This window comes from Coregonus lavaretus, assembly GCF_964263955.1.
Source record: "Coregonus lavaretus genome assembly, chromosome: 13".
Classification (NCBI taxonomy): domain Eukaryota; kingdom Metazoa; phylum Chordata; class Actinopteri; order Salmoniformes; family Salmonidae; genus Coregonus; species Coregonus lavaretus.
Genome location: NC_140000.1, coordinates 7,309,390 through 7,334,583, shown reverse-complemented (window position 1 = coordinate 7,334,583; position 25,194 = coordinate 7,309,390). Strand labels below are relative to the sequence as shown.

The following is a 25,194-nucleotide window of genomic DNA, read 5'->3' as shown; positions in this document are numbered from 1 at the left end:
ATTTTTGGCCTTCCTGTGACATCGGGTGCTGTATGTGTCTTGGAGGGTGGGTAGTTTGCCCCCGATAATGCTTTCGGCCGACCACACCACCCTCTGGAGAGCCCTGCAGTTGGGGGCGGTGCAGTTGCCGTACCAGGTGGTGATACAGCCGACAGGATGCTCTCAATTGTGCATCTGACCATAACACCAGCATAAACATGTAACAACACAGTCCAATAACACCAGCATAAACAAAATAGCCCATAAAGTACCCTCCTTCAAACACAACCTTACTTGACTTCAGAAATACACTCATTATGCCAGTAAGACATGCTGAGAATGATAAAACACAATACCCACTGATTCTATCAAACACATGTATGCACACACACACACACACAAACTAAACACACACACATTCCCACTAACACAGGTCTATACACCCAAACACATGGATTAGTAACTAAGGACAGTAAAACCTAGAGAATAACAATCCTGCCTAGAGGTCACTGAGTCTCTCCTCTGCCTTACTGGAGAAATTAAGTAACGCCACAGTTTACCAGTCTCTCTCCCCCTCTCAGTGTGGGGGTGGAGTTTACTACAGGCCTCAGAGAGCATAAATCAAATAAATTAAACACAAATGCACACATACGGATGTCTCAGTCATATTTCTGTTAAAGGGATCTTACAATAAGGTTATGTTCTCTGACTACTAGGGCCATCTAGTGGCTGACGATGGACATGTCTGAGTTACTGACTGACTAGACCACAGAATGGGTGCAGCGTACGCGTGAACATAATATGAACCAGACTGGTTACATTACATGGACTCTAATATGAACCAGACTGGTTACATTACATGGACTCTAATATGAACCAGACTGGTTACATTACATGGACTCTAATATGAACCAGACTGGTTACATTACATGGACTCTCCTTGCTCTCTAAGTAACCAACACGGACCACTGATGTCTGATCCAACTACACAAACTAGAATATAAGTCAGTTTCAGGCAGACAGGGACACAGATTAAGCCTACTCCAGAGCTAAAAAGCAATAGGGGGTTGTTGTTGGGGAGTGTTCTCTGCAGAGTGCGTCGAGGGAGAGGGTGAGCTGTACTGTATATTGCCTTGGTCACTGTTGCCGCGTGTGACTAGGAGAATCTGTCAGAGAAATGACCATGACCTGAACACACACAAATACACACCAGTGTAACTTGAGACCTCGCTAGCTGACCTCTGGACTCTGGAATGGACTCAGTCTGCCTTGACCTTCTGAGAGCACCGCAGGCACACAGTCTGGTCTGACCACATTCCAGTGGTGTGGCAGGAGAGAGATAATGACAGAGGCACTGCAGAACAGCACAACCAGGCAGCAATACTTACAGAGAGGCTGAACAAAATCGAACATGTGTAGTAGCCATTGTGTGTAGTCAGTATTTTATTAAAACATTCCAAATACAAAAAGCTTTACACAGTCTCAAGCCCAAACAGTTAAAGATACTGTACATACATACAGTGAGGGAAGAAAGTATTTGATCCCCTGCTGATTTTGTACGTTTGCCCACTGACAAAGACATGATCAGTCTATAATTTTAATGGTAGGTTTATTTGAACAGTGAGAGACAGAATAACAACAACAAAATCCAGAAAAACGCATGTCAAAAATGTTATAAATTGATTTGCATTTTAATGAGGGAAATAAGTATTTGACCCCTCTGCAAAACATGACATAGTACTTGGTGGCAAAACCCTTGTTGGCAATCACAGAGGTCAGACGCTTCTTGTAGTTGGCCACCAGGTTTGCACACATCTCAGGAGGGATTTTGTCCCACTCCTCTTTGCAGATCTTCTCCAAGTCATTAAGGTTTCGAGGCTGACGTTTGGCAACTCAAACCTTCAGCTCCCTCCACAGATTTTCTATGGGATTAAGGTCTGGAGACTGGCTAGGCCACTCTAGGACCTTAATGTGCTTCTTCTTGAGCCACTCCTTTGTTGCCTTGGCCGTGTGTTTTGGGTCATTGTCATGCTGGAATACCCATCCACGACCCATTTTCAATGCCCTGGCTGAGGGAAGGAGGTTCTCACCCAAGATTTGAAAGTACATGGCCCCGTCCATCGTCCCTTTGATGCGGTGAAGTTGTCCTGTCCCCTTAGCAGAAAAACACCCCCAAAGCTTAATGTTTCCACCTCCATGTTTGACGGTGGGGATGGTGTTCTTTGGGTCATAGGCAGCATTCCTCCTCCTCCAAACACGGCAAGTTGAGTTGATGCCAAAGAGCTCCATTTTGGTCTCATCTGACCACAACACTTTCACCCAGTTCTCATCTGAATCATTCAGATGTTCATTGGCAAACTTCAGACGGGTCTGTATATGTGCTTTCTTGAGCAGGAGGACCTTGCGGGCGCTGCAGGATTTCAGTCCTTCACGGCGTAGTGTGTTACCTATTGTTTTCTTGGTGACTATGGTCCCAGCTGCCTTGAGATCATTGACAAGATCCTCCCGTGTAGTTATGGGCTGATTCCTCCCCGTTCTCATGATCATTGCAACTCCACGAGGTGAGATCTTGCATGGAGCCCCAGGCCGAGGGAGATTGACAGGTCTTTTGTGTTTCTTCCATTTGCGAATAATCGCACCAACTGTTGTCACCTTCTCACCAAGCTGCTTGGCGATGGTCTTGTAGCCCATTCCAGCCTTGTGTAGGTCTACAATCTTGTCCCTGACATCCTTGGAGAGCTCTTTGGTCTTGGCCATGGTGGAGAGTTTGGAATCTGATTGATTGATTGCTTCTGTGGACAGGTGTCTTTTATACAGGTAACAAACGGAGATTAGGAGCACTCCCTTTAAGAGTGTGCTCCTAATCTCAGCTCGTTACCCGTATAAAAGACACCTGGGAGCCAGAAATCTTTCTGATTGAGAGGGGGTCAAATACCATTTTATTATTTAATATTATTTCCCTCATTAAAATGCAAATCAATTTATAACATTTTTGACATGCGTTTCTCTGGATTTTTTTGTTGTTATTCTGTCTCTCACTGTTCAAATAAACCTACCATTAAAATTATAGACTGATCATTTCTTTGTCAGTGGGCAAACGTACAAAATCAGCAGGGGATCAAATACTTTTTTCCCTCACTGTTTCAGTCACATCTCATATAATTGTGGATAAATACCTGTGACATATTAAAAGCTGCATAAATAACCTTCAAGTATTCAGCCAGCATCCAGACAGACAGAGCCACCTTCAGCTTTACATTCTCTCCTCTCCTAAATATACGCCACCAGAAGATATACAACCTCATATTATACACAACCTTCATTTGGCCTATAAAAGCCTACAGTCACATCACCATGGTTAGTGTCCGACCAACAATGACTAAGCCAGTCTGTTTTAGTCACTCCTGGAGGTTTGGCATGAACATGACAGAGGAGCTGGTTACAGTTCTAATTCCTAATAATATGGTTACAGCAGACAGAGATCTGGCACCCCCAGGCTAGCAATGATTCAGTTAAACAAAAAACCTTTTTTTTTTTCTTTGCTTCAATACACCCCATGGGGCGGCAGGTAGCTTAGTGGTTAAGAGCGTTGTGCCAGTAACCGAAAGGTCGCTGGTTCTAATCCCCGAGCCGACAAGGTGAAAAATCTGTCAATGTGCCCTTGAGCAAGGCACTTAACCCTAATTGCTCCTGTAAGTCGCTCTGGATAAGAGCGTCTGCTAAATTACTAAAATGTAAATGTATACACCAAACCATGATCACATTAGTATACCATATCCCCTGTATGAGCGTATAACAGTCAAAAAACACAAAAGAGAGCGAGAAAGAGTGGTTTAACCACTATATTCCTTTGAAACATGTATACCTCGCAACCCTAAAATAAACATCTGAACACACACCCCTCTCTCCTCTCTACAGAATACCACCCCTCCCTCAGTCTGCTGTAGAATCTCTCAGACACACTCAGCGCATAACACACCTGATTCCTTTGGATGAGTAGTTGTGATAGATGTGTTAGTGCTGGAACTAAAGCCTGCACACTACATAGCTGTCCAGGACCTGGGTTGGTGACTGTTCTAGGAAAATGGTTCCTATCTTAGTGACGCCGTCTGTCTCCTTCTCAATAAAGCAGAGCAATAAAATCTGCTAAAATCTGCTTTATATAGACACAGGCAGCTATTCCTCTCGAAGGTTGACAAAACAGTCAATGTTTGAAATCATTATTCAAAATATAAGATAACAAGAAGTGTGCCTGGGAGCTCTTGGCTGTCCGTCTGTAACAAGTATAAAAGGACACTGATCCATCCAATGACAGAACACAGACAGACAGAGAGCCCTACTATGTAACAGCAGAGCCATGTGGTAGAGCCAGGATGGAGGCCAGTTGCAGCTCTAGAGCAGGACAGATGCTGCAACTGCACAGCACAGAATCTGTGATATGGGAGAGGGAGGGATGTTTGTAGAGGAGTAGACAGGCCAGATTGAACAAACAAAGGCTGCCACTGCATCATTAGCGCAATGCTCAGACAACATAGTTATAACGCAGCAAACTCTTTTGGCACGAATTAAAGTTTCCTATGGGCAGAGACTGTGACATTTTCAGTGCAGAGAAGCAGAATGCTGCAGAGAGGTTGATCAAATATCCTTTAAAGGCTTCATACACACACACACGGCCACAAAACTCAGAAAAGAGCCAACTTGTGATCAGTTTCAGCAAGCATTTCAACAATCCACATGACCAGGACTGTGTGCTCACATGTGCACATACACACACTTCCTCTTCAATAACAATCCTAAAATAAGGAGTCCACAGGTAGGCAGTCCTCCCTCTGCAGGGTTAGTCCATCAACAGTATGTTTTGTGTGCGTTTGGTAAAATAAAGATTAGGTCTTAACCGTGTATCTGTAGCAAGACCCAGTCCTCACATCAGTGTTTTTCCTCCTAAAAAGTAAACTTCCTGTTCATGTCCGCATTCCCTTCTGATAGGCTGAGCTGGCTCAGGACTCCCCCCCTTGGCGCTGGTGTCCAACCACGTGGGGGTTGAACTGTGTGATGATGATGGTGATGTCGTCGCGGTACATGCGGGCCAGTTCCTCAGGCAGAGACAGCATCTTGGACAGCGTCTCATGGTCCACTGCTCCAAACTCATTGTTGCCCACCGCGTGGCGAATCAGGTGGGTGGCAGCATTCTGGTCCTGGAATGCCAAGGAGGCGCGGGCCTTCCTCTCAGCCAGCAGCCCCTGCATCTGTCCCAGGGTGACATGGTAGCCGCCCACGGTGAGGGGCTGACGCTGGTGCACCCCCGTTAGATACTCCCCTACGATCCGGACCACCTCCTGTCGGTGGAGCGTCTCCCACAGCCCGTCTGTACCCAGCACCTGCGGGAGGAGAGACAAAGATCTCTAGTTAATAAAAGGAAACTTCTATATAACTATATAACTTCAGATATAGGTACAGTGCCTTGCAAAAGTATTCATCCCCCTTGGCGTTTTTCCTATTTTGTAGCATTACAACCTGTAATTTAAATTGATTTTTATTGGGATTTCATGTAATGGACATACAAATGACTAAATACACAAAATAGTGAAATGAAAAAAATTACTTGTTTCAAAAAATTCTAAAAAATAAATAACGGAAAAGTGGTGCGTGCATATGTATTCACCCCCTTTGCTATGAAGCCCCCAAATAAGATCTGGTGCAACCAATCACCTTCAGAAGTCACATAATTAGTTAAATAAAGTCCCCCTGTGTGCAACCTAAGTGTCACATGATCTGTCACATGATCTCAGTATATAGACACCTGTTCTGAAAGGCCCCAGAGTCTGCAACACCACTAAGCAAGGGGCACCACTAAGCAAGGGGCACCACCAAGCAAGCGGCACCATGAAGACCAAGGAGCTCCTCAAATAGGTCTGGGACAAAGTTGTGGAGAAGTACAGATCAGGGTTGGGTTATAAAATAATATCAGAAACTTTGAACATCCCACGGAGCACCATTAAATCCATTATTTAAAAAAATGGAAAGAATATGGTACCACAGCAAACCTGCCAAGAGAGCGCTGCCCACCAAAACTCACAGACCAGGCAAGGAGGGCATTAATCAGAGAGGCAACAAAGAGACCAAAGATAACCCTGAAGGAGCTGCAAAGCTCCACAGCGGAGATTGGAGTATCTGTCCATAGGACCACTTCAAGCCGTACACTCCTCAGAGCTGGGCTTTACAGAAGAGTGGCCAGAAAAAAGCCATTGCTTAAAGAAGAAAATAAGCAAACACGTTTGGTGTTCGCCAAAAGCCATGTGGGAGACTCCCCAAACATATGGAAGAAGGTACTCTGGTCAGATGAGACTAAAATTGAGCTTTTTGGCCATCAAGGAAAACGCTATGTCTGGCGCAAACCCAACACCTCTCATCACCCCAAGAACACCATCCCCACAGTGAAGCATGGTGGTGGCAGCATCATGCTGTGGGGATGTTTTTCCATCGGCAGAGACTGGGAAACTGGTCAGAATTGAAGGAACGATGGATGGCGCTAAATACAGGGAAATTCTTGAGGGAAACCTGTTTCAATCTTCCAGAGATTTGAGACTGGGATGGAGGTGCACCTTCCAGCAGGACAATGACCCTAAGCATTATGCTAAAGCAACACCGAGTGGTTTAAGGGGAAACGTTTAAATGTCTTGGAATGGCCTAGTCAAAGCCCAGACCTCAATCCAACTGAGAATCTGTGGTATGACTTAAAGATTGCTGTACACCAGCAGAACCCATCCAACTTGAAGGAGCTGGAGCAGTTTTGCCTTGAAGAATGGACAAAAATCCCAGTGGCTAGATGTGCCAAGCTTATAGAGACATACCCCAAGAGACTTGCAGCTGTAATTGCTGCAAAAGGTGGCTCTACAAAGTATTGACTAGTGAATAGTTATGCACGCTCAAGTTCAGTTTTTTGTCTTATTTCTTCTTGGTTTCACAAAAAAAATTATTTTGCATCTTCAAAGTGGTAGGCATGTTGTGTAAATCAAATGATACAAACCCCCAAAAAATCAATTTTAATTCCAGGTTGTAAGGCAACAAAATAGGAAAAATGCCAAGGGGGGGTGAATACTTTCGCAAGCCACTGTACGTTTTAAATGGAACACAATGCAAGTTTCTGTTAAAGAAAAGACAACAAAGCCTTATCAACCAATGAATTAATGAAATCATGAATTGGTCAATCAATCAATTGACCAATGCTTTGTCTCTCACCAGGAAGCGGTCCTGAGGTCGGAGGCGGTGGTGTGTGATCTCAGGCTCGGCCGTGAGGTAGGGAGGGGTGTGGTAGTTGGGGGGGATGAACTTGGTGTGTTCATTGTCATGGAGCTGGTCTGGTCCTGACTCCAACACACCTCGCTGCAAGTCAATGCTCCACTTGAACTTCACATCTCCAAACGCACGGAACGGCATCAGCAGGCCTAACAACCGGTCCTGACAGAGGGAGAGAAAGAGATAGGGGATATATGTTTTTTTTAAACGTTATGTTTAATTGACCTGCTGTGCCACCGTTCTCTCTGGATGTGCAACGGTACTGACCTGTCGTATGACAGTCTTCTTCTCAGCGGGGGGGTGCTCCCCCTGGATGCGGGCCACCTCATTCTCATTCTGGGCGTTGTGGTCGTTGGAGAGCGTGTGAGCGCTGAACGAGCCATCCTTCTCCTGGACCCCTAGCACCGCCCGGCCGTCGCCCGTGTTCGCTACATACCTACACAGCCACATTCAGACAGTCAGAGCTAGATGGAGCAGACAGATCGAGATCAGGTAGTTCATATGAGAGCCAACAGAGAGAGATCCATGGGTGTGGACTAGAGTACGTACAGGTCGGATCCATCAATGTGAGCTACACAGGCAGTCGCTCCAGAGAAGGCCACTCTCAGAACCCAGTAGTGGAGGAAGGAATTGGCGTCTCCCACCTGGACAACACAAAACAGGGATCAGCACTACACATTTATACCCAGGGCTGGATACTATGGTAACACAGAGACATCGATGGATGGAGGATAGAAGTCAAGGGGATAGAACAGGGTCTCCCACCTGAGCCTCCAGAGACAGGTCACTGTCCAGTCTCTTAAAGGCACTCAGCAATGCCTCTCTGGGCCCTAGGCTCTCCCCTGGACTGGGAACACAATCACATACAATCAACTCCAACACTGAATAATGACCCATGTTTAATAACATTACTGATGCATCCTCATTACCCCATGCCTGTTGAGGTCTATGACTTGCTGCGAGTGTGTGTGTGTGTGTGTACCTGCTGAGGTCTATGAGTTCCTGCCAGTAGGTTCTGAGGCTGTTGAAGTACATAGTCTGTGCCTCCCTGGTGAAGTAGTCGTTGGGATGTTTGTGCCACTGCAGGATGGGGCTCAGGGGTCTGCCTGCCTCTACTGCCGACTCCAGCTCACACAGGGTCTCATGGGGCATCAACGACATGGCTATGTAGTAGAACAACCTCTCACTCAACGCCTGAGAAAAAGAGAGAGGTAGATGTTTTAACTGCACATTAAAACTAGCTTGGTGATTATACACAATGACAGCAGAAACTCTACCTGTGCACAGGCGCAGCCTGCATGGCCGTCGAACACTCCCAGCAGCATCCCCCGCGTCTGCAGACAGGTGGCAGCGCTGCGCCGGTCCTCGATGGGTGCGTTGGCGGGCAGCTGGTTACTGTCGAACCCCATTACCGACGACACGTTCTTACCATCAAACTCTGGAACCTAGAACCAAAGCACACACTCATATTCTTATGGTCTCAGCGTAATCGTGAAGCTGTACTCGTGTGTATCGTCCGCCCCTACCTTGAAGCTGTACTCGTTGGCCTTGAGGATTGAGTTGACCTGTGGGGGGGTGAGATTGTAGCTGTGGAGGTCAGGGGTCCTCCTATAGCCACGCATGGGCATGGTTGACGGCCATGTGGGGTTAGGCTGCGACGAGGGGGGGCGGTGGGAGGAGGGGCAGCAGGGGGGCTGGCGTTGGCATGGGAACAGGGAGGAACCCCAGAGCCTCGCTCGAGGGAAGCCTCGGAAAAGCTGTGATGTCACAGGCATGGTGGCGCGCTCTGGGCGCACACACTCTCAGAGTTCCACCAACACACACACACCTACGGGAGACACCAGGAACTGTGAGCTACGGGCAAAAATGCAGCCTGTATTGTCTGTATCATTCAGTCAACACAGCCACGGCTGATTATGTCATTTTGATTGTGTACACTCCTCTAATTCATTCACTGTACATAAATTACTGCCTCGTAGTATTAGAGCTCTCGACAAAGGTACCATTACAGATCGATACAAACAAAAGTGACATGCATATAATATAACGGATCAAGTCAAGCACTTTTATCTTTCAACCCAATTTTGATTGTGTGGTGAATAAGGGAGCTGGAACCAGTGACTTTGCTACAAGGCAACCTCCTGTGCCATAGAGGTCTGAGCCTCTTGGCAGAGGCTTTAGTATGCTTTGAGGGAGGTTGCACTGGAACAATGGAACACTGCATTCCACTACTGTATCTGACTAGTGTGACAGACTGGCACTAGGTTGCCAGGCTGTGTTGCTCCATAAAAGAGCCTTGCACCTCTACAGCAGTGGTTCTCAAACTTCACTCCAAACATTTCACAATTTAGTTGTAGCTCTAAACTAGCTGACCTGATTCACCTATACAAGGGCTTGATGATTAGTTGACAAGTTAAATCAGGCATGCTAGCTCTGGAATAGAACAAATACATGGAATGGCTGAAGGTCCCGAGGAGAGGTTTGAGAACCAGTGCTCTACAGGGGTCAGCCACGGCTAGTTGCCTGCCAGGCTTTGTTGCTCCATAAAAGAGCCTTGCACACCTACAGGGGTCAGCAATTTGCCTGACAGACTATATATAGTCCTGTCAAGCCGGTCTGACATTTGCTCACTACTGAAAGCCCTATCTTGTCCTACTGAACTAGATTCTCGGCTATCCCTCTCTCTGCCCTTTCCGCCTCCTAGATTAGGACCCCTATTGTAACAGCTAATGGGGATCCTAATAAAATACAAAAAAATACAAAAATTACACAACAATTAAAGGGGCAATCAGAAGTTGCTAAATTCATGATAAGTACCAATTGATTCTTGAAGAATATAACTTATAAATGCCTCAAGCTTAGTTCAACTGTCATACCCCATCAAAACCCAAAATATAAGCTTGTTTTACTCCAATGTTTGTAAACAAAGTAAATGTAAACAAACACAATATAGCCTCAAAACATGGTTAAAAATATTATTATGGTTAGTCCTTGCATCCATAGCTCTGTCTATGAATTTGAGAGTGGTTACATTTCTCCAGCCCTATCCCTCAGATTTTTACCGAAACAGGGTCCGGGAATTTGCGTTCTTATTGTTTCTACTGCTGATTGACGTTTTAACCTAGCTATTTGTAGCGATGGGGCAATGCGTGACACTGCTTTGGCCGGTCGAAAGAGACCCAGCACGACTGAACTGCAGATAACCACCCGGTACTAGTTGAAATACCACTCAGACCTCCAGTCTATGACCAGTGACCACGGCCTATCCCTGGCTAGGCCTGACTCCTACACAGTTGCCATATTGTTTACAGTACAGTTCAGAGTCAGCCTTCTTGTATTTAGATTAAATCGACATCAATCTCTACATAGTTCCCGATAGCGAATAATCCCAAATGCAAGCCTAATTGAAGCCAGCACATTGTGTTATGCCTTAATTTGATGGGCCGACAATGTCTACTCTACTGCTGGGAAGTAACGTTCTGGCTAGTACGATCTAGCTATGCGTCACCGCAAACCAGCCAAAAATACCACTCCTCCTTCAGTTCTTGTACATTACTGTCACGGTAACAAAGCTTACGACACAAGAGGTCAGTTATCAATGCAGAGAACACATGCTGTACAAAAGTAACATGCAAAACTGATCAAGTCAAACACATTTATCTAGCCACCGACCTTATTCTCTGTTTACTATTTTGTTTTCGTACGCTACCGACCCTCCTGCATCTCTCTCCAGCTCAGGACACACTGAACGTTGATTGGCTCACCTCTCTGACAGAGGAGCGTTGACTGGCTTCTTAACCCTTTACACGCTGGTGGGGGTTGGTGACATTGACTTTCATACATCAAAATGATGTATAGATCTCTCATCAAAATGAGTTAATTAGCTATTCATCATTACCTATGATTAACTATTTGCAAAATAACACCCAGTGTAGTAAAGGAACAGGTGAACGGATCCTGCTGGCTGCAGCTCCTACAGGCCCTGGAGCAGAGCTGAGCTGGGGCTACTCTTATCTAGTTTTATAGCCCATAATAAGGTCATCACACTTCTGCAGAAGTGCTGTTTCCTGGCACATGTTAAGTTAGTAATTGATGATCCCAGTACAGCAGCCAATAGTTAATGTGTGGATGGTTTTAAGTAGCACATAATCCTTATCTCGTCTTCTATCTTCACCTCCTTCACCTCGCTCCATCCCTCAAGCCTCTCTCGCTCTCTCAATCCTCTCTCTATATATACAGGACCAATAACAGATGAAGCTAATGACACAATATAAATCAGACACATTGTTTTAATTTGTACAAAAATATCACATAGAAAAACTGAATTACAACATTTACATCATCAACCCAGTAAAGAAGATGTACAAAATACTGGAAAAATACTGTGTAAACAAGTAGAAAAGCATCTGAAAAAATAAATAAAAATACACATTAGAGGCTGCCGAAGCTGTAAACAAAACAATTTAACCGCGCTAGTCACACAGATACCAAGGCTGTTACATACTAACAAGGCATGGCATACTATCATCATTCTGACAGCAGGAACTATATAAAGAATCTCTGGTCCACCAATGTTTTGTTGGCCAGGTTTCTCCGCCCAATACCGTTACGGATTAATCGAAAGATCTAGAACAGAAAATAAATTGAATGTTATTTTTTACTGTTGTACAACAAACACAGACAAGTACACACACAAACAATACTGACCATTTGCTGTGCGTATGTGAGTACGGCTGCCAGTATGAAGCTCTGTGCTCCCAGGTCAACCACACAGAAGAAGAGCGTGTCAAAGATCAACAGAGTGGCTTCGTTCCCATAGAACAGCACGTCACTGAACGAATGGGACTCATCTGTCAGAGATGAATAAATACATATTTCAGAGGTCATACAGGTGCAGAGGCTTGTCCATACAGACCATACCGCTGTATGAAACACTACTTTGGTAGGCCAGTTATCTGCAGCCCACACAGTGTGTGTACAAAATGCTTTGTGTCATGTGATATAGAGAGAGTATTACTGGTGTATCTGTCAAGTAGTGATATAGAGAGAGTATTACTGTTGTATCTGTCATGTAGTAATATACAGTTTTACTGTTGTATCTACAGCGACGGGTGAGGTTGTGTCTCTCTCTGGTGGGAGGTAAGCTTGGCTCATATGGTGTCGAGTAAAGATTAAATAATGTATTTAGATTGTAGGTAGGTAGGTATTGTAGTTAGGTATTGTAGGTAGTTTATCTAGGTAGTTATTGTTGGTAATTATTGTAGGTAAGTATTGTATTCGGCAGAGCCCGGTGAAGCACGAGGCTAGCTAACTCACTACCTGGACCAATAAAGCTAGCTAGCTAGCGGGTAGCTACGGGTAACTATTAGCAACTGTGGATAGTTGTTTCCAATGTTATTCCACGCTTAAGAGTACCTGTAATTATGCCAGCTAGCTACCTACCATTCAGCTGTTTTTCTAACCTCATTATCTGAAGCGTTAACGTTAGGTAGTTAGTAGCTACTGTACTCGAAATGTAGCTACCTGGACAGCTAACTAAACAATAGCTGGAACGACCTAGCGTTAATATTTGCAGACGCTTTCTCTCCATTGGGACAGACGCGAACTGGCTGAATCGATTCAGTGGCTAGCTTTGCACTTAACTGGCTAACAGTAGCTACTAAGGGTAAGCTATAACCGACATATATTTTTGTTTTGTTTTTACATACTGGTAACCAGAGTCGTTCAAGGGAATTTGGGACATGGGTGACTAGCTAACGTTAGCTTGGCTCTCTGTGTGTTCGTGCCGTGGGAGGAGGGGTTAGTTCGTTGGCAGAGAGCAATGGCTAGCTAGTATGCTAACTATTCTAGCTAACTAACTGGCTGAATAAGTTGATGACGTACTCACTCAAACTGTCAAAACTACCCCAAAACGTTAGACACGGACACAAATGATCTGCTTGGCGTGTTAACACACTGGTGGTTTGCTGTAACCGAGTAGTGGTGCTAAACCGTGTTATTGGAGGCTGGCATGCTAGTTGGCTTTGGCGTCATATGATTCGGTGTACCAAGTTAGCTAGCTGAATAAGCTAAGTTAGAGTCTATTCCTAGAAGCATTGAACCGCTGTAGTTTACAACAATTATAATTTCTAAAGTGGAAGTTGGGAGAGTTATATTTCAGTGTTTCAGTGAAACGTAAGTGAGGGAGGCCCCGCTCTCTCGCTTTCCCAGATGTTTAGTTCATTTCATTCCGATCTCCTTTGCATTATTGTAGCCTTTCTCTGTAGCCTGTCAACTATGTGTCTGTCTATCCCTGTTCTCTCCTCTCTGCACAGGCCATACAAACGCTTCACACCACGTGGCTGTTGCCACTCTAATCTGGTGGTCCCTGCGCGCACAACCCACGTGGAGTTCCAGGTCTCTGGCAGCCTCTGGAACTGCCGTTCTGCGGCCAACAAGGCAGAGTTAATCTCAGCCTATGCTACCCTCCAGTCCCTCGACTTCTTGGCGCTGACAGAAACATGGATTACCACAGAAAACACTACTACTCCTACTGCTCTTTCCTCGTCTAACCATGTGTTCTCGCATACCCCGAGAGCATCTGGTCAGCGCGGCGGTGGCACAGGAATCCTCATCTCTCCAAAGTGGACATTCTCTCTTTTTCCCCTGACCCATCTGTCTATCTCCTCATTTGAATTCCATGCTGTCACAGTCACTAGCCCATTCAAGCTTAACATCCTTGTCATTTATCGCCCTCCAGGTTCCCTTGGAGAGTTCATCAATGAGCTTGATGCCTTGATAAGTTCCTTTCCTGAGGATGGCTCACCCCTCACAGTTCTGGGTGACTTTAACCTCCCTACGTCTACCTTTGATTCATTTCTCTCTGCCTCCTTCTTTCCACTCCTCTCCTCTGTTGACCTCACCCTCTCACCGCCCCCCCCCCCCTACTCACAAGGCAGGCAATACGCTTGACCTCATCTTTACTAGATGCTGTTCTTCTACTAATCTCACTGCAACTCCCCTCCAAGTCTCCGACCACTACTTCGTATCCTTTTCTCTCCCGCTCTCCTCCAACACTACTCACTCTGCCCCTACTCAGATGGTAATGTGCTGTCGCAACCTTCGCTCTCCCGCTACGCTATCCTCTTCCATCCTATCATCTCTTCTCTCTGCTAAATCCTTCTCCCTTCGATCTCCTGATTCTGCCCCCTCAACCCTCGGCTCGGTCCTCCCCTCCTGCTCCGTGGCTTGACGACTCATTGCGAGCTCACAGAAGAGGGCTCCGGGCAGCTGAGCGGAAATGGAGGAAAACTAGACTCCCTGCGGACCTGTCATCTTTTCACTCCCTCCTCTCTACATTCTCTTCCTCCTTTTCCTCTGCTAATGCCACTTTCTACCACTCTATATTTCAAGCCTCTGCCTCTAACCCTAGGAAGCTCTTTGCCACCTTCTCCTCCCTGCTGAATCCTCCTCCCCCTCCCTCCTCCCTCTCTGTGGATGACTTCGTCAACCATTTTGAAAAGAAGGTTGACGACATCCGAACCTCATTTATTAAGTCAAATGACACCGCTGGTCCTGCTCACACTGCCCTACCCTATGCTTTGACTTCTTTCTCCCCTCTCTCTCCAGATTAAATCTTGCGACTTGTGACGGCCGGCCGCCCAACAACCTGCCCGCTTGACCCTATTCCCTCCTCTCTTCTCCAGACCATTTCCAGAGACCTTCTCCCTTACCTCACCTCGCTCATCAACTCATCCTTGACCGCTGGCCATGTCCCTTCCGTCTTCAAGAGAGCGAGAGTTGCACCCCTCCTCAAAAAACCTACACTCGATCCCTCCGATGTCAACAACTGCAGACCAGTATCCCTTCTTTCTTTTCTCTCCAAAACTCTTGAGCGTGCCGTCTCTAGCCAACTCTCCTGCTATCTCTCCCAGAATTACCTTCTTGATCCAAACCAGTCAGGTTTCAAGACTGGTCATTCAACTGAGACTGCTCTTCTCTGTGTAACGGAGGCTCTCCGCACTGCTAAAGCTAACTCTCTCTCCTCTGCTCTTATTCTTCTAGACCTATCCGCTGCCTTTGATACTGTGAACCATCAGATCCTCCTCTCCACCCTCTCTGAGTTGGGCATCTCCGGCGCTGCTCACTCTTGGATTGCGTCCTACCGGACAGGTCGCTCTTACTAGGTGGCGTGGCGAGAATCTGTCTCCGCACTACGTGCTCTCACCACTGGTGTCCCCCAGGGCTCAGTTCTAGGCCCTCTCCTATTCTCTCTATACACCAAGTCACTTGGCTCTGTCATATCCTCACATGGTCTCTCCTATCATTGCTACGCAGACGACACACAATTAATTTTCTCCTTTCCCCCTTCTGATAACCAGGTGGCGAATCGCATCTCTGCATGTCTGGCAGACATATAAGTGTGGATGTCGGATCACCACCTCAAGCTGAACCTCGGCAAGACGGAGCTGCTCTTCCTCCCTGGGAAGGACTGCCCGCTCCATGATCTCGCTATCATGGTTGACAACTCCATTGTGTCCTCCTCCCAGAGTGCAAAGAGCCTTGGCGTGACCCTGGACAACACCCTGTCGTTCTCTGCTAACATCAAAGCGGTGACCCGATCCTGCAGGTTCATGCTCTACAACATTCGCAGAGTACGACCCTACCTTACACAGAAAGCGGCACAGGTCCTAATCCAGGCACTTGTCATCTCCCGTCTGGATTACTGCAACTCGCTGTTGGCTGGGCTCCCTGCCTGTGCTATTAAACCCCTACAACTTATCCAGAACGCCGCAGCCCGTCTGGTGTTCGACCTTCCTAAGTTCTCTCATGTCACCCCGCTCCTCCGTACACTCCACTGGCTTCCAGTTGAAGCTCGCATCTGCTACAAGACCATGGTGCTTGCCTACGGAGCTGTGAGGGGAACGGCACCTCCTTACCTTCAGGCTCTGATCAGACCCTACACCCAAACGAGGGCACTACGTTCATCCACCTCTGGCCTGCTAGCTCCCCTACCTCTACAGAAGCACAGTTCCCGCTCAGCTCAGTCAAAGCTATTTGCTGCTCTGGCACCCCAATGGTGGAACAAGCTCCCCCACGACGCCAGGACAGCGGAGTCACTGACCACCTTCCGGAGACACTTGAAACCCTACCTCTTTAAGGAATACCTGGAATAGTATAAAGCAATCCTTCTACCCCCCCCTCCCCCACCCCCCCATAAAAAAAAAGAAGTAAGTCGCTCTGGATAAGAGCGTCTGCTAAATGATGTAAATGTAAATGTGATATAGAGAGTATTACCATTGTAGAAGATGCTCTTGTCCATAGGCTCCATGAACTCCATCCCTATGACGCTCTCAAAAAACAGTTTGTCTCTCACAACGTATTCCATGTCCCGATGGGCCTACAGGGAACACAACAAAACATCAGGTAAGGGTGTGTGTGTGTGTGTGCTAAAGTGATTATAACAGATCCCAAGAAGTGGGTCATGGTGTGTGTTTGTTCTGGTGTGTTTATATCTGACATGGTCTATGACAGATCCTAGGAAACGGTTCATGGTGTGGTAGGCTTTGGTGCTCTGGTCAAAGGGGTGTCCTGAGGCTGCGTCCACCAACCGCGATGGCCCAGTTCTCTGTTAGAGACAGACCGATGCAGAGGCACGTTCAAGGCGATAAAACACAAGATAATATTCAGATAAAAACATTGTATAGAACGGACAAAAAATATCTGTCATGTTGATTATAATGATATTAAACAACACACACACACACACACACACACACACACACACACACACACACACACACACAGCCCCACCCTGCTGAGAGGCTCCAGGATGCGGTCGTACTGCTGGCGTAGTCGGCTGGTGATGGAGATCTGGAAGGTCTGAGTGTCTGTGTTGGGAAGGAGACCTCTCTGACCACACAGAGACTCCTACAGGGAGCGAGAGGGAGAAAGGGTTGAATAGCCTTTTATATCATAACAAAATACACACATCCCAATCTCATACCCACTCGCTCTCTCTGTCTGTCTCTCTGTGTGTACGTACGGCCTCTCTCTTGAGGTTGATGTTCATCTCCTCCATGTTGGTGTCAGCGTGGCCGTGGACGGAGCGCCCGTGGATGTAGTAACCAAAACACCTGTGGGACAGCAGCAACACCGAGATCTAAGACAGAAGAAAAACTTTATTTAAACAACTGACAGCATTACAACAGCAGCAGGAGCTGTTCATCAGCCCATTTCACTTTTACAAAATGTGCACGGCAGTTGAGACACACACAAAATGTACATGCTGCTGAGAGTGATACTCACGTTGCTGATGGAGCAAAGGTCCACAAACTGGCGGATCTTATCCTCCACAAAACGCTCATGGAACGCAGCGAAGAAAATGATCTGCAGAGAGAAAGTGAAACACACACAGAGTGAGAAAGCCTGTCCAGAGACACACTGGTGACAGGTCCGACGTCTGCAGTTCATAGGGGTGTACCTACCTGCAGCAGTCCCATGCAGAGCCAGAGTGTGGCAGCCAGGCCGTAGCGCAGCGTCAGGCTGTAGGGAGGGAAGTAGGACTGAGGGGGGCGCTGGAGATCTGACCATGGGTCCCTCAGGGCCAGACTGGAGAAGCCAACCACCTAGATACACAGGGAGAGAGAAAGAGAGCGCGAGAGAGTCACAGAGAGAGAGTGTTAAGAAAGTGATTTGAAATATAACAGGAGTGAGTGCTGCCTTTTCTCTGAAGGGAAAGAACCAAAGAGAGAGGGAAGGAGGGTATGTACCTCTAGTAGGAAGAGCACAGCCATGATCTGGAAGGTGGGGCTGATCTTGCGTATGGTCTGAATCTCATTCCACTCATTGGCCACAAAGTAGGTCCTCCAGATGCTGACAGGAGATGGGTCGCGCTTCGCCTCACCGTTGCCATCGCCTGACAACAACCCAAATTTCTGCTCACTTCCATTTCAGAGAGACAGAGGGCTAAAACAACTTTCAGAGAAAAGGGGAAAAGGCGTTTCTTGACTACGTACCCTGGATGGTCTTGTTGGCTTTGCCGCGCGGTCTCTCCCAGTCTATGAAGAAGATATCCACTGACAACTGCTGGATCAGCTTATGGAGAAACTGCACAGTCTGGAGGAGAGGAAGACATTTTAGACCAGTGGTAATCAAACTTTTTCAGCAGGGACCCCTTTTCTTTCGGCAGGATTTCTCGTGACTCACAAATCTATTGACCGATATTAACAAACGATATTGTGTGTGGGTTTGGGTGTGTGCATGTGGTGTTCAATCATGTGGTGTTCCTAGGTGTGGATTGATGAGGCCTTCAGATCTTCTCTTATGCCATTGGCACCTATGCCACCGCCTTGGGAAAAAATGTCATAAGCTTTGTTTCATGAAATTGTGAAATAATACATTATTAGGATTCTTGGCATCATAACGACGATAATGAGAGGAGTTGGACTGCAAGTTTCAACAGATTTACCTATATTAACAACAGCCCTATTTTCCTGACAGTTTTCCCATAGGTGTGCCACAAAGCGCAGCTCGGTATCCTTAGTGTTGGCACACAAAACAGAAAAGTCTTTGAATTTTGGAACTAGATGTTCATACACTTGTTTGAGGACGTTGCAGCATGTCATCCCACCCACTAGGGGGGGACAGCCTGCTTGATCTCTTATTACCATCATCTATGCCTAAATTGGCTTTACGTGGTTTGAACAACCAATTTATATATTTACACAACCTTAAAATCTGTAAATGGCCATTTTTACACCAACAAATAACATTCAATTTATTTTGATCTCTTATTAAAAGTAAGAGAACCAATAAACACATTTACTAAATAACATTACATTTTTCAAATAATCTGTACTGTAATATCCCCCCCAAAAAATGTATATCATAATTTCCCCATTTTCTTTTAAAATATATATCTATTTTTTTTTACGTGGTGACCCCACTGCAATTCTCCCGTGCCCACACTAGGGGTCACAGCCCCGACTTTGAATACCACTGTTTTAGACAAATAGAAACATACACATACAGGCCTATTATACACATAACTCAACCTGTCAACAGGGTGGGAAGGCCTCACCTTGAGAGCGAAGGCACAGCCCACATACGCCATAAACCTCTCCTCCTGCGGACCTGGCAACGGTAGCAGCACTGACACAAAATGCTGGGCCTAGACAGACACACACACACACAGCATGAAACACTGCAGAAGAGGGAAGGAAGGGATGGGGAGAGGAAAAGAGGAGGGGAGGAGAAGAGAAAGACTTGCCTCCACCGTCTGAGTGTGCAGCCCAGGTGAAGAGAGGAGAGAAAAACTTGAATAAAATCATAATCCGTATAAATAGGAGTAAAGACTAGAGACAGGTCAGAGGTAAAGCTGTACAAGAGGGTGAAAGGTCTGCGGGGTCTCCGTCTACCTTATAGAAGATGAGCCAGTACAGGCCTGTTCCCACGGTGATGATGAAGAAGACATTAGCCAGATCACCAGCATAAAACAACAGGAACTTCAATACAGTCTGAGAGCAAGAAAAACAGAGGGGTGGGAGATGGAGTAAAATAGAGAGGGAGAGGTGGAGAGAGAGAGAGAGGCAAAGAGAGAGATAGGCAGAGAGAGAGGGAGAGAGGCGGAGAGAGAGGGGTGGAGAGAGAGAAGCAGAGAGAGGCAGAGAGAGAGAGCGAGGCGGAGAGAGAGAGAGGCGGAGAGAGAGAGAGAGAGAGGGGGAGGCAGAGAGAGAGGCAGAGATAGAGAGGCAGAGATAGAGAGAGAGAGGCAGAGATAGAGAGAGGCAGAGATAGAGAGAGAGGCAGAGAGAGAGAGAGAGGCAGAGAGAGAGAGAGAGAGGCAGAGAGAGAGAGGCAGAGAGGGAGAGGCAGAGATAGAGAGGCAGAGAGGGAGAGGCAGAGAGAGAGGCAGAGAGAGAGAGAGAGGCAGAGAGAGAGAGGCAGAGAGGGAGAGGCAGAGAGAGAGAGAGAGAGGCAGAGATAGAGAGAGAGAGAGGCAGAGATAGAGAGGCGGAGAGAGAGAGAGAGAGAGAGAGGCGGAGAGAGAGAGAGAGAGGCGGAGAGAGAGAGAGAGAGGCGGAGAGAGAGAGAGAGAGAGGCGGAGAGAGAGAGAGAGAGGCAGAGAGGCGGAGAGAGGCGGAGAGAGAGAGAGAGGTCAGGGAAAAGATATGACAAACATGCAATTGAATTCTACAACTAAATAAATGCATTTGGGGGTTTAAGGGTTAAAAGTCAATAGTTACAGGTCAAAGGTCAGGTACCTCCATATCAATGAGAGGAGATCCAATCCTCCTCTTCCAGCTGGCTGTCTTCACCAGGGAATACAGAACAGAAACGCCACCCAACACACCTAGGGCGATCTACACACACACACACACACACTAATCATTATGGTCTTCACTATGTGCCTCCTGTAGCTCAGTTGGTAGAGCATGGCGCTTGCAACGCCAGGGTTGTGTGTTCGATTCCCACGGGGGGCCAGTATGAAAAAATGTATGCACTCACTAACTGTAAGTCGCTCTGGATAAGAGCGTCTGCTAAATGACTAAAATGTAAATGTAATACATGAAAATCACAACAGCATTACCCTTCTGGTTCTCTGCCCCCTGGTTACCATGGTTACTCACATCAGTCTTCATGTGAGCCTCAGTCTGGTCCATCTCATACTCCACAGCAAACGACACCTAGAACACACAGCAGTTACAGTGGGATCAGGGATGTGTGTGTGTGATGTGATAGGTGTGTGTGGTGTGTGTGATGTGTTTGTGTGTGTGTGTTACTCACAGAGACAGTCTGTGTGTTTGGGTCAGTGATGAGGACATCTGAGTAGGTCACAGAGAGGAGAGGAGGGAACACCTGCCCCTTCTGAGTCCCTGGCACCAGCTGGAACCTATGTCACAAACACATCATGTTTTCACACCCTGCTAACATCGATGAAGGCATGTAGTCCCACATGGATGTGTGTTTGTGCGTGCAACTCACCCAATCCTGATGCTGCTTGCGATGCGTATGACTTTTGGCAGAGAGCTGAGGCTCTTCTCTCTCCCACTCAGAGTGTCCACCAGTAACACACGCCTCGATAGGTACCAGTCGTTCAAGTTACCTACACACACACACACATCAGTTATTCAAGATACTTGTTGAGGGAGAAAGGGTTTAAAACAAATGTACCCCCCCCACTCACCCCGGTTGATGAACTTCCTGTTGTATTCTTGGTTGAGGTTGCGTGTGGGGAGGGGGAGCAGTCTCCTGTCCTCTCCTCGGCTCAGATCCACAAACACATCATAGAATAAAGGCTCAGCATACACACTCAACAGGTCTGCTATGGAGAGAACACACTACACACACACACGTAACAGAATAGGCGCTGAGTGAGAATGCGAAACAACTCTGTCACCATGAGAGAACACTACAACATGTGTTAAAGAGATCGAGACAGGGCTTGACTTGGACAGGAGCTCACTGGAGCCGAGTACCGGCACCTCACATGTTCTACTACTTGAGCTCCTGTTCCTCGTATAGAATATTAACTCAAAAGTATTGTGGAGCTCCTGCACCTAAATATAAACAGTACCGGCACCCAAAATGAGTCCCGAAACCTATTTCAGTCCAAGTCAAGCACTGGATAGAACTAGACATAGCCACTCACAGTCTCCTGGTAGGCAGTGCCAAAGGTGTAAGCTGCCTCCTGTCTCCTGGCAGTGTCTGGACAGAGCTGGAAGAGGAGACATTTGTCACTTTCCTCATGTCAAAACTAATAATGATAATGACTGATCTATGACTGAGCTGTATCATGAAACACTGGCGTCTCAACACTGGAACCAACAGTGTGATGGAAAGACAACCACCTTTAGGTTAGACTCACTCAGGGCTCTGCCCCCACCCTCCGGTCGTTACAAATATTACTACAGTAGACAGCTCAGCTTGAAGGTCAATAAGAATGTGAGTGATTATGAGACTGCAAAGTGTGGCAAAGCAAGACTAGCCTTCACTAGGCAGACTCATGATGAACTTCCTGTTTTACCTGCAGGTTGTTTCCTCCCACTTTCTCCCATTGGAGGAAGTCTCCTCTGGCGTTGTAGACAGCAGCCACTAGGTTGATGTCTGTATTCTGAGAAAGAGTGACAACACACGTAGAATCGGAGTAATCATCATAGGTGTTGTGGTAATAGTGTTGGGTCAATGTGTGTGTGTGTTACTGACCCTGTTGCGTCCCTTGAAGCTGAATCCAGTGGGAAGTGGCTCTGTCTGCAGCACGCGGTTGGCTAGACCCGGCTGGTCCCCGTAGTAAAGCCATGGGAGATTGGCTCTCCTAAAGTCACAGGGGCAGGAATGGACAGTTCCATTGACTTATCTACTCCAGCTTTTACATCATTGGTTCAAAACAGGGGTTAGAGACTCCAGAGCAAGAGTAGATCTTTGGAAGGTGTTTTAGGGGTTATAGGTTAGGGGTCAGAAAAGGGGTTAGAGATGACCAGTAGGATATGTCCTGTGTAGACCCCAGGGAAGCGGTAGATCTGAAGATGGTGTTGTAGAGACCACAGGCATCATTGGCCACGCTGCCGAAGGAGTGCATGTTCATCACACACATGTTCCCCAGTGCCTGGCATGCTGTCAGGTTAGTATACACCTGTACAATGCACACATACCAACACGGTCAGGTTAGAGAACACACACCACACACTGACAAGTGCACGTAGATCGTAAAGGGACAGAAAGGTGAACAGGTATTTGAGAGGTTTTATAATTTACCAAGCAGGCAGCTGCTGAAGAGTAGAGGTTCGTGGAGAACCATGCCGACTGCACAGGAATGGACTACAGGGGGAACATACCACAGATAGTATTACTATACCTCCACAGTAACATAATTACAGCAGACTCACTGATGCTCTGACCCCAGTTTTTCAAAAGTTACAGTATCTATCTGGATTTTGCCTATCGGATAGGATTAAAGCATTGAAATAGAATGAATACAATGGAAGTCCCCATTCAAGTCAATGATTAATCTGTTCTATTCATTATATTTCTATGCATTTAATCCTATCCGATAGGCAAAATCCAGATAGATAACCTTTGCAAAACTGGGCCCTGTTGTGCTGACTTACCAGCTCAGCATAGTTGACGTTTGGGTTCACGGCTGTTTGGAGGTTGTTGGGAGGGAAACACAAACCTCCAGCCTGTAAAGAAACACGACATATGATTCACGGATGCTCTAGACTTGTGTTTCATTTTAAACCCATACATGACACACACGCGTAGTATAGAGGGTGGGCTCACCAGGATGTTGGAGCCACACATACAGGACTGAGAGGTGTTGATGAAGGAAGCCTGGCATCTCTGACACCTGACAGAGACAAGAGAGCAGAGTCAGACATAGACAGACAGACGGGCATTAAACAGTTCAAGCAGCAGAATCTGAATAAGTCATGCCATCAGAGTTTAGAGCAGAAACATCAGTTGTTCTGCAGGAAGACTTGGCTGTGTCTGGTACCTGTCTCCGTAGCTATCAGGGGCTGAGAGGGCAGGTTCAGCTCCATTACACACCTCACACCTGGCCTCTTCCAGAGGGTTCCCCTTGACATCCCGCTCCACTACAGCACAACAATACAGCATTAGTATCACACAGCACCGCACCAGAAACACCATCACATCCCCTGTAGACGTGGCTCCTCTAGCTGCCGTCTCACCCAGTATACTCCCAGCTTTACTCACCCAGTATACTCCCAGCTTTACTCACCCAGTATACTCCCAGACGGGCACTGACAGGTTCCCTGCTCAGTCAGACTGCCCGGACAGAGGATACACCCATAGCCATCCTCTGTTACTGCCTACAGGAGACGGGCAGAACAACACATGCAGTTCAGCACCAGTGGAGGCTGCTGAGGGGATAACGGCTCATAATAATGGCTGGAACGTAGCAAATGGAATGGCTTCAAACACATAGAAACCATGTGTTTGATGTATTTGATACCATTCCACTTATTCCGCTCCACCCATTACCATGAGCCCGTCCTCCCCAATTAAGGTGCCACCAACCTCATGTGTTCAGCACACTTCCCAGGACAATCTGTATTGACTGAGACCTTTAAAACTGGTCGGTGAACGATAAGTAAATTGAAATAGCTGATATTGTAATGTATTATATGGTGTGATGTATTGTCTAGAAGTACGGAATCAGAACATACCCGTTTTTCTAGTGGACACTGCTGACAGGTGATGGAAGCTCCGTTGGTGGCAAGAACTCTGAACCCAGTCACACATTCACAAGACAGACCTGATGAAGGAGGAAAGGGTAATTGGTTAACACAAGAGATTATAACAGTGGACACAGCTGTAGGTTACGTTGTAAACCATCAGCGCCATTTCTCTCAGCAAACAAGATCTGCAGTAATCTTATTGACTGATGAACTAACTAACATAGTCTAAATGTAGGACAATGCAACATATGCCAGGGCAAAATTGTCAGCTTTAGCTAGCAGGCCAGTTTACACTATATTAGCATGCTAACTAGCTAGCTAGCCAGGTGGTTTACTGCAATACATTCCTCCCGTATGATTCGCTGCTGCTGTATTTAAGTACTATTTAGCAAAGATGGTTTAGCCTGTTCTATTATTACACGTAACGTTTTAAACAATACGGTTGAATCTACAACAAACCCGGACTGGAGTAGATTGGCGTACTGCTAAAAAGCTAGCCAGTTACTGACAGTAACCAACAACAACACCACCAGTGATAAACGCACCCGTTGCACTCGTCCTCTGGTTCGGTCCGCATTTCACACAGGACAGACTGGAGATGTCATAGAACTGTTCCACGCCGCAGTCTGCAGGACGCTGAAACGAAATCGTAAATTGCTGGGAGTGAAGTAGGTTTGATTTTATTGTTAGAAATAGTGCCAATCTGCAGATGTACACAAGTAGCGTCCCCGTCGCCATG

The 25,194-nt window shown here is 46.7% G+C and overlaps 3 protein-coding genes across 3 annotated transcripts in view; 1 reads left to right on the top strand and 2 right to left on the bottom strand.

Annotated features, from left to right (window-relative positions):
* LOC311139324 (cadherin-17-like) overlaps nt 1-3,926 on the top strand; it is a gene marked incomplete at its 3' end in the record, with an annotated part of 10,706 nt that extends 6,780 nt beyond the window's left edge. Inside the window, exon 8 of the mRNA XM_084174201.1 lies at nt 3,898-3,926. Coding sequence (XP_084030327.1) covers nt 3,898-3,926 — 29 coding nt within the window. The remainder of the gene's footprint in view (nt 1-3,897) is intronic.
* Nucleotides 2,912-11,021, bottom strand: LOC311139794 (pyruvate dehydrogenase [acetyl-transferring]-phosphatase 1, mitochondrial-like). The gene is made up of 9 exons (XM_084174747.1): nt 10,948-11,021; nt 8,802-9,103; nt 8,553-8,720; nt 8,258-8,469; nt 8,041-8,122; nt 7,825-7,919; nt 7,543-7,711; nt 7,219-7,437; nt 2,912-5,357 (listed from the first exon to the last, which is right to left on the bottom strand). Exons 2-9 carry the CDS (start codon nt 9,048-9,050, stop codon nt 4,977-4,979), a joined length of 1,575 nt encoding a protein of 524 aa, XP_084030873.1. The 5' UTR covers nt 9,051-9,103; nt 10,948-11,021; the 3' UTR covers nt 2,912-4,976.
* Nucleotides 11,022-11,546: 525 nt separating this feature from the next.
* On the bottom strand, nt 11,547-25,193 carry LOC311139834 (meckelin-like; the record flags this gene model as incomplete). The annotated part of the gene is made up of 28 exons (XM_084174809.1): nt 11,547-11,901; nt 11,983-12,125; nt 16,552-16,654; nt 16,775-16,882; nt 17,068-17,184; nt 17,300-17,416; nt 17,563-17,643; nt 17,742-17,882; nt 18,027-18,172; nt 18,273-18,372; nt 19,337-19,426; nt 19,674-19,772; nt 20,520-20,618; nt 20,886-20,942; nt 21,043-21,148; nt 21,241-21,361; nt 21,443-21,596; nt 21,908-21,973; nt 22,283-22,369; nt 22,462-22,570; nt 22,734-22,888; nt 23,011-23,073; nt 23,364-23,435; nt 23,536-23,602; nt 23,750-23,849; nt 23,996-24,086; nt 24,444-24,532; nt 25,001-25,193. 28 exons carry the CDS (start codon nt 25,191-25,193, stop codon nt 11,821-11,823), a joined length of 2,955 nt encoding a protein of 984 aa, XP_084030935.1. The 3' UTR covers nt 11,547-11,820.
* Nucleotide 25,194: the final 1 nt, after the last annotated feature.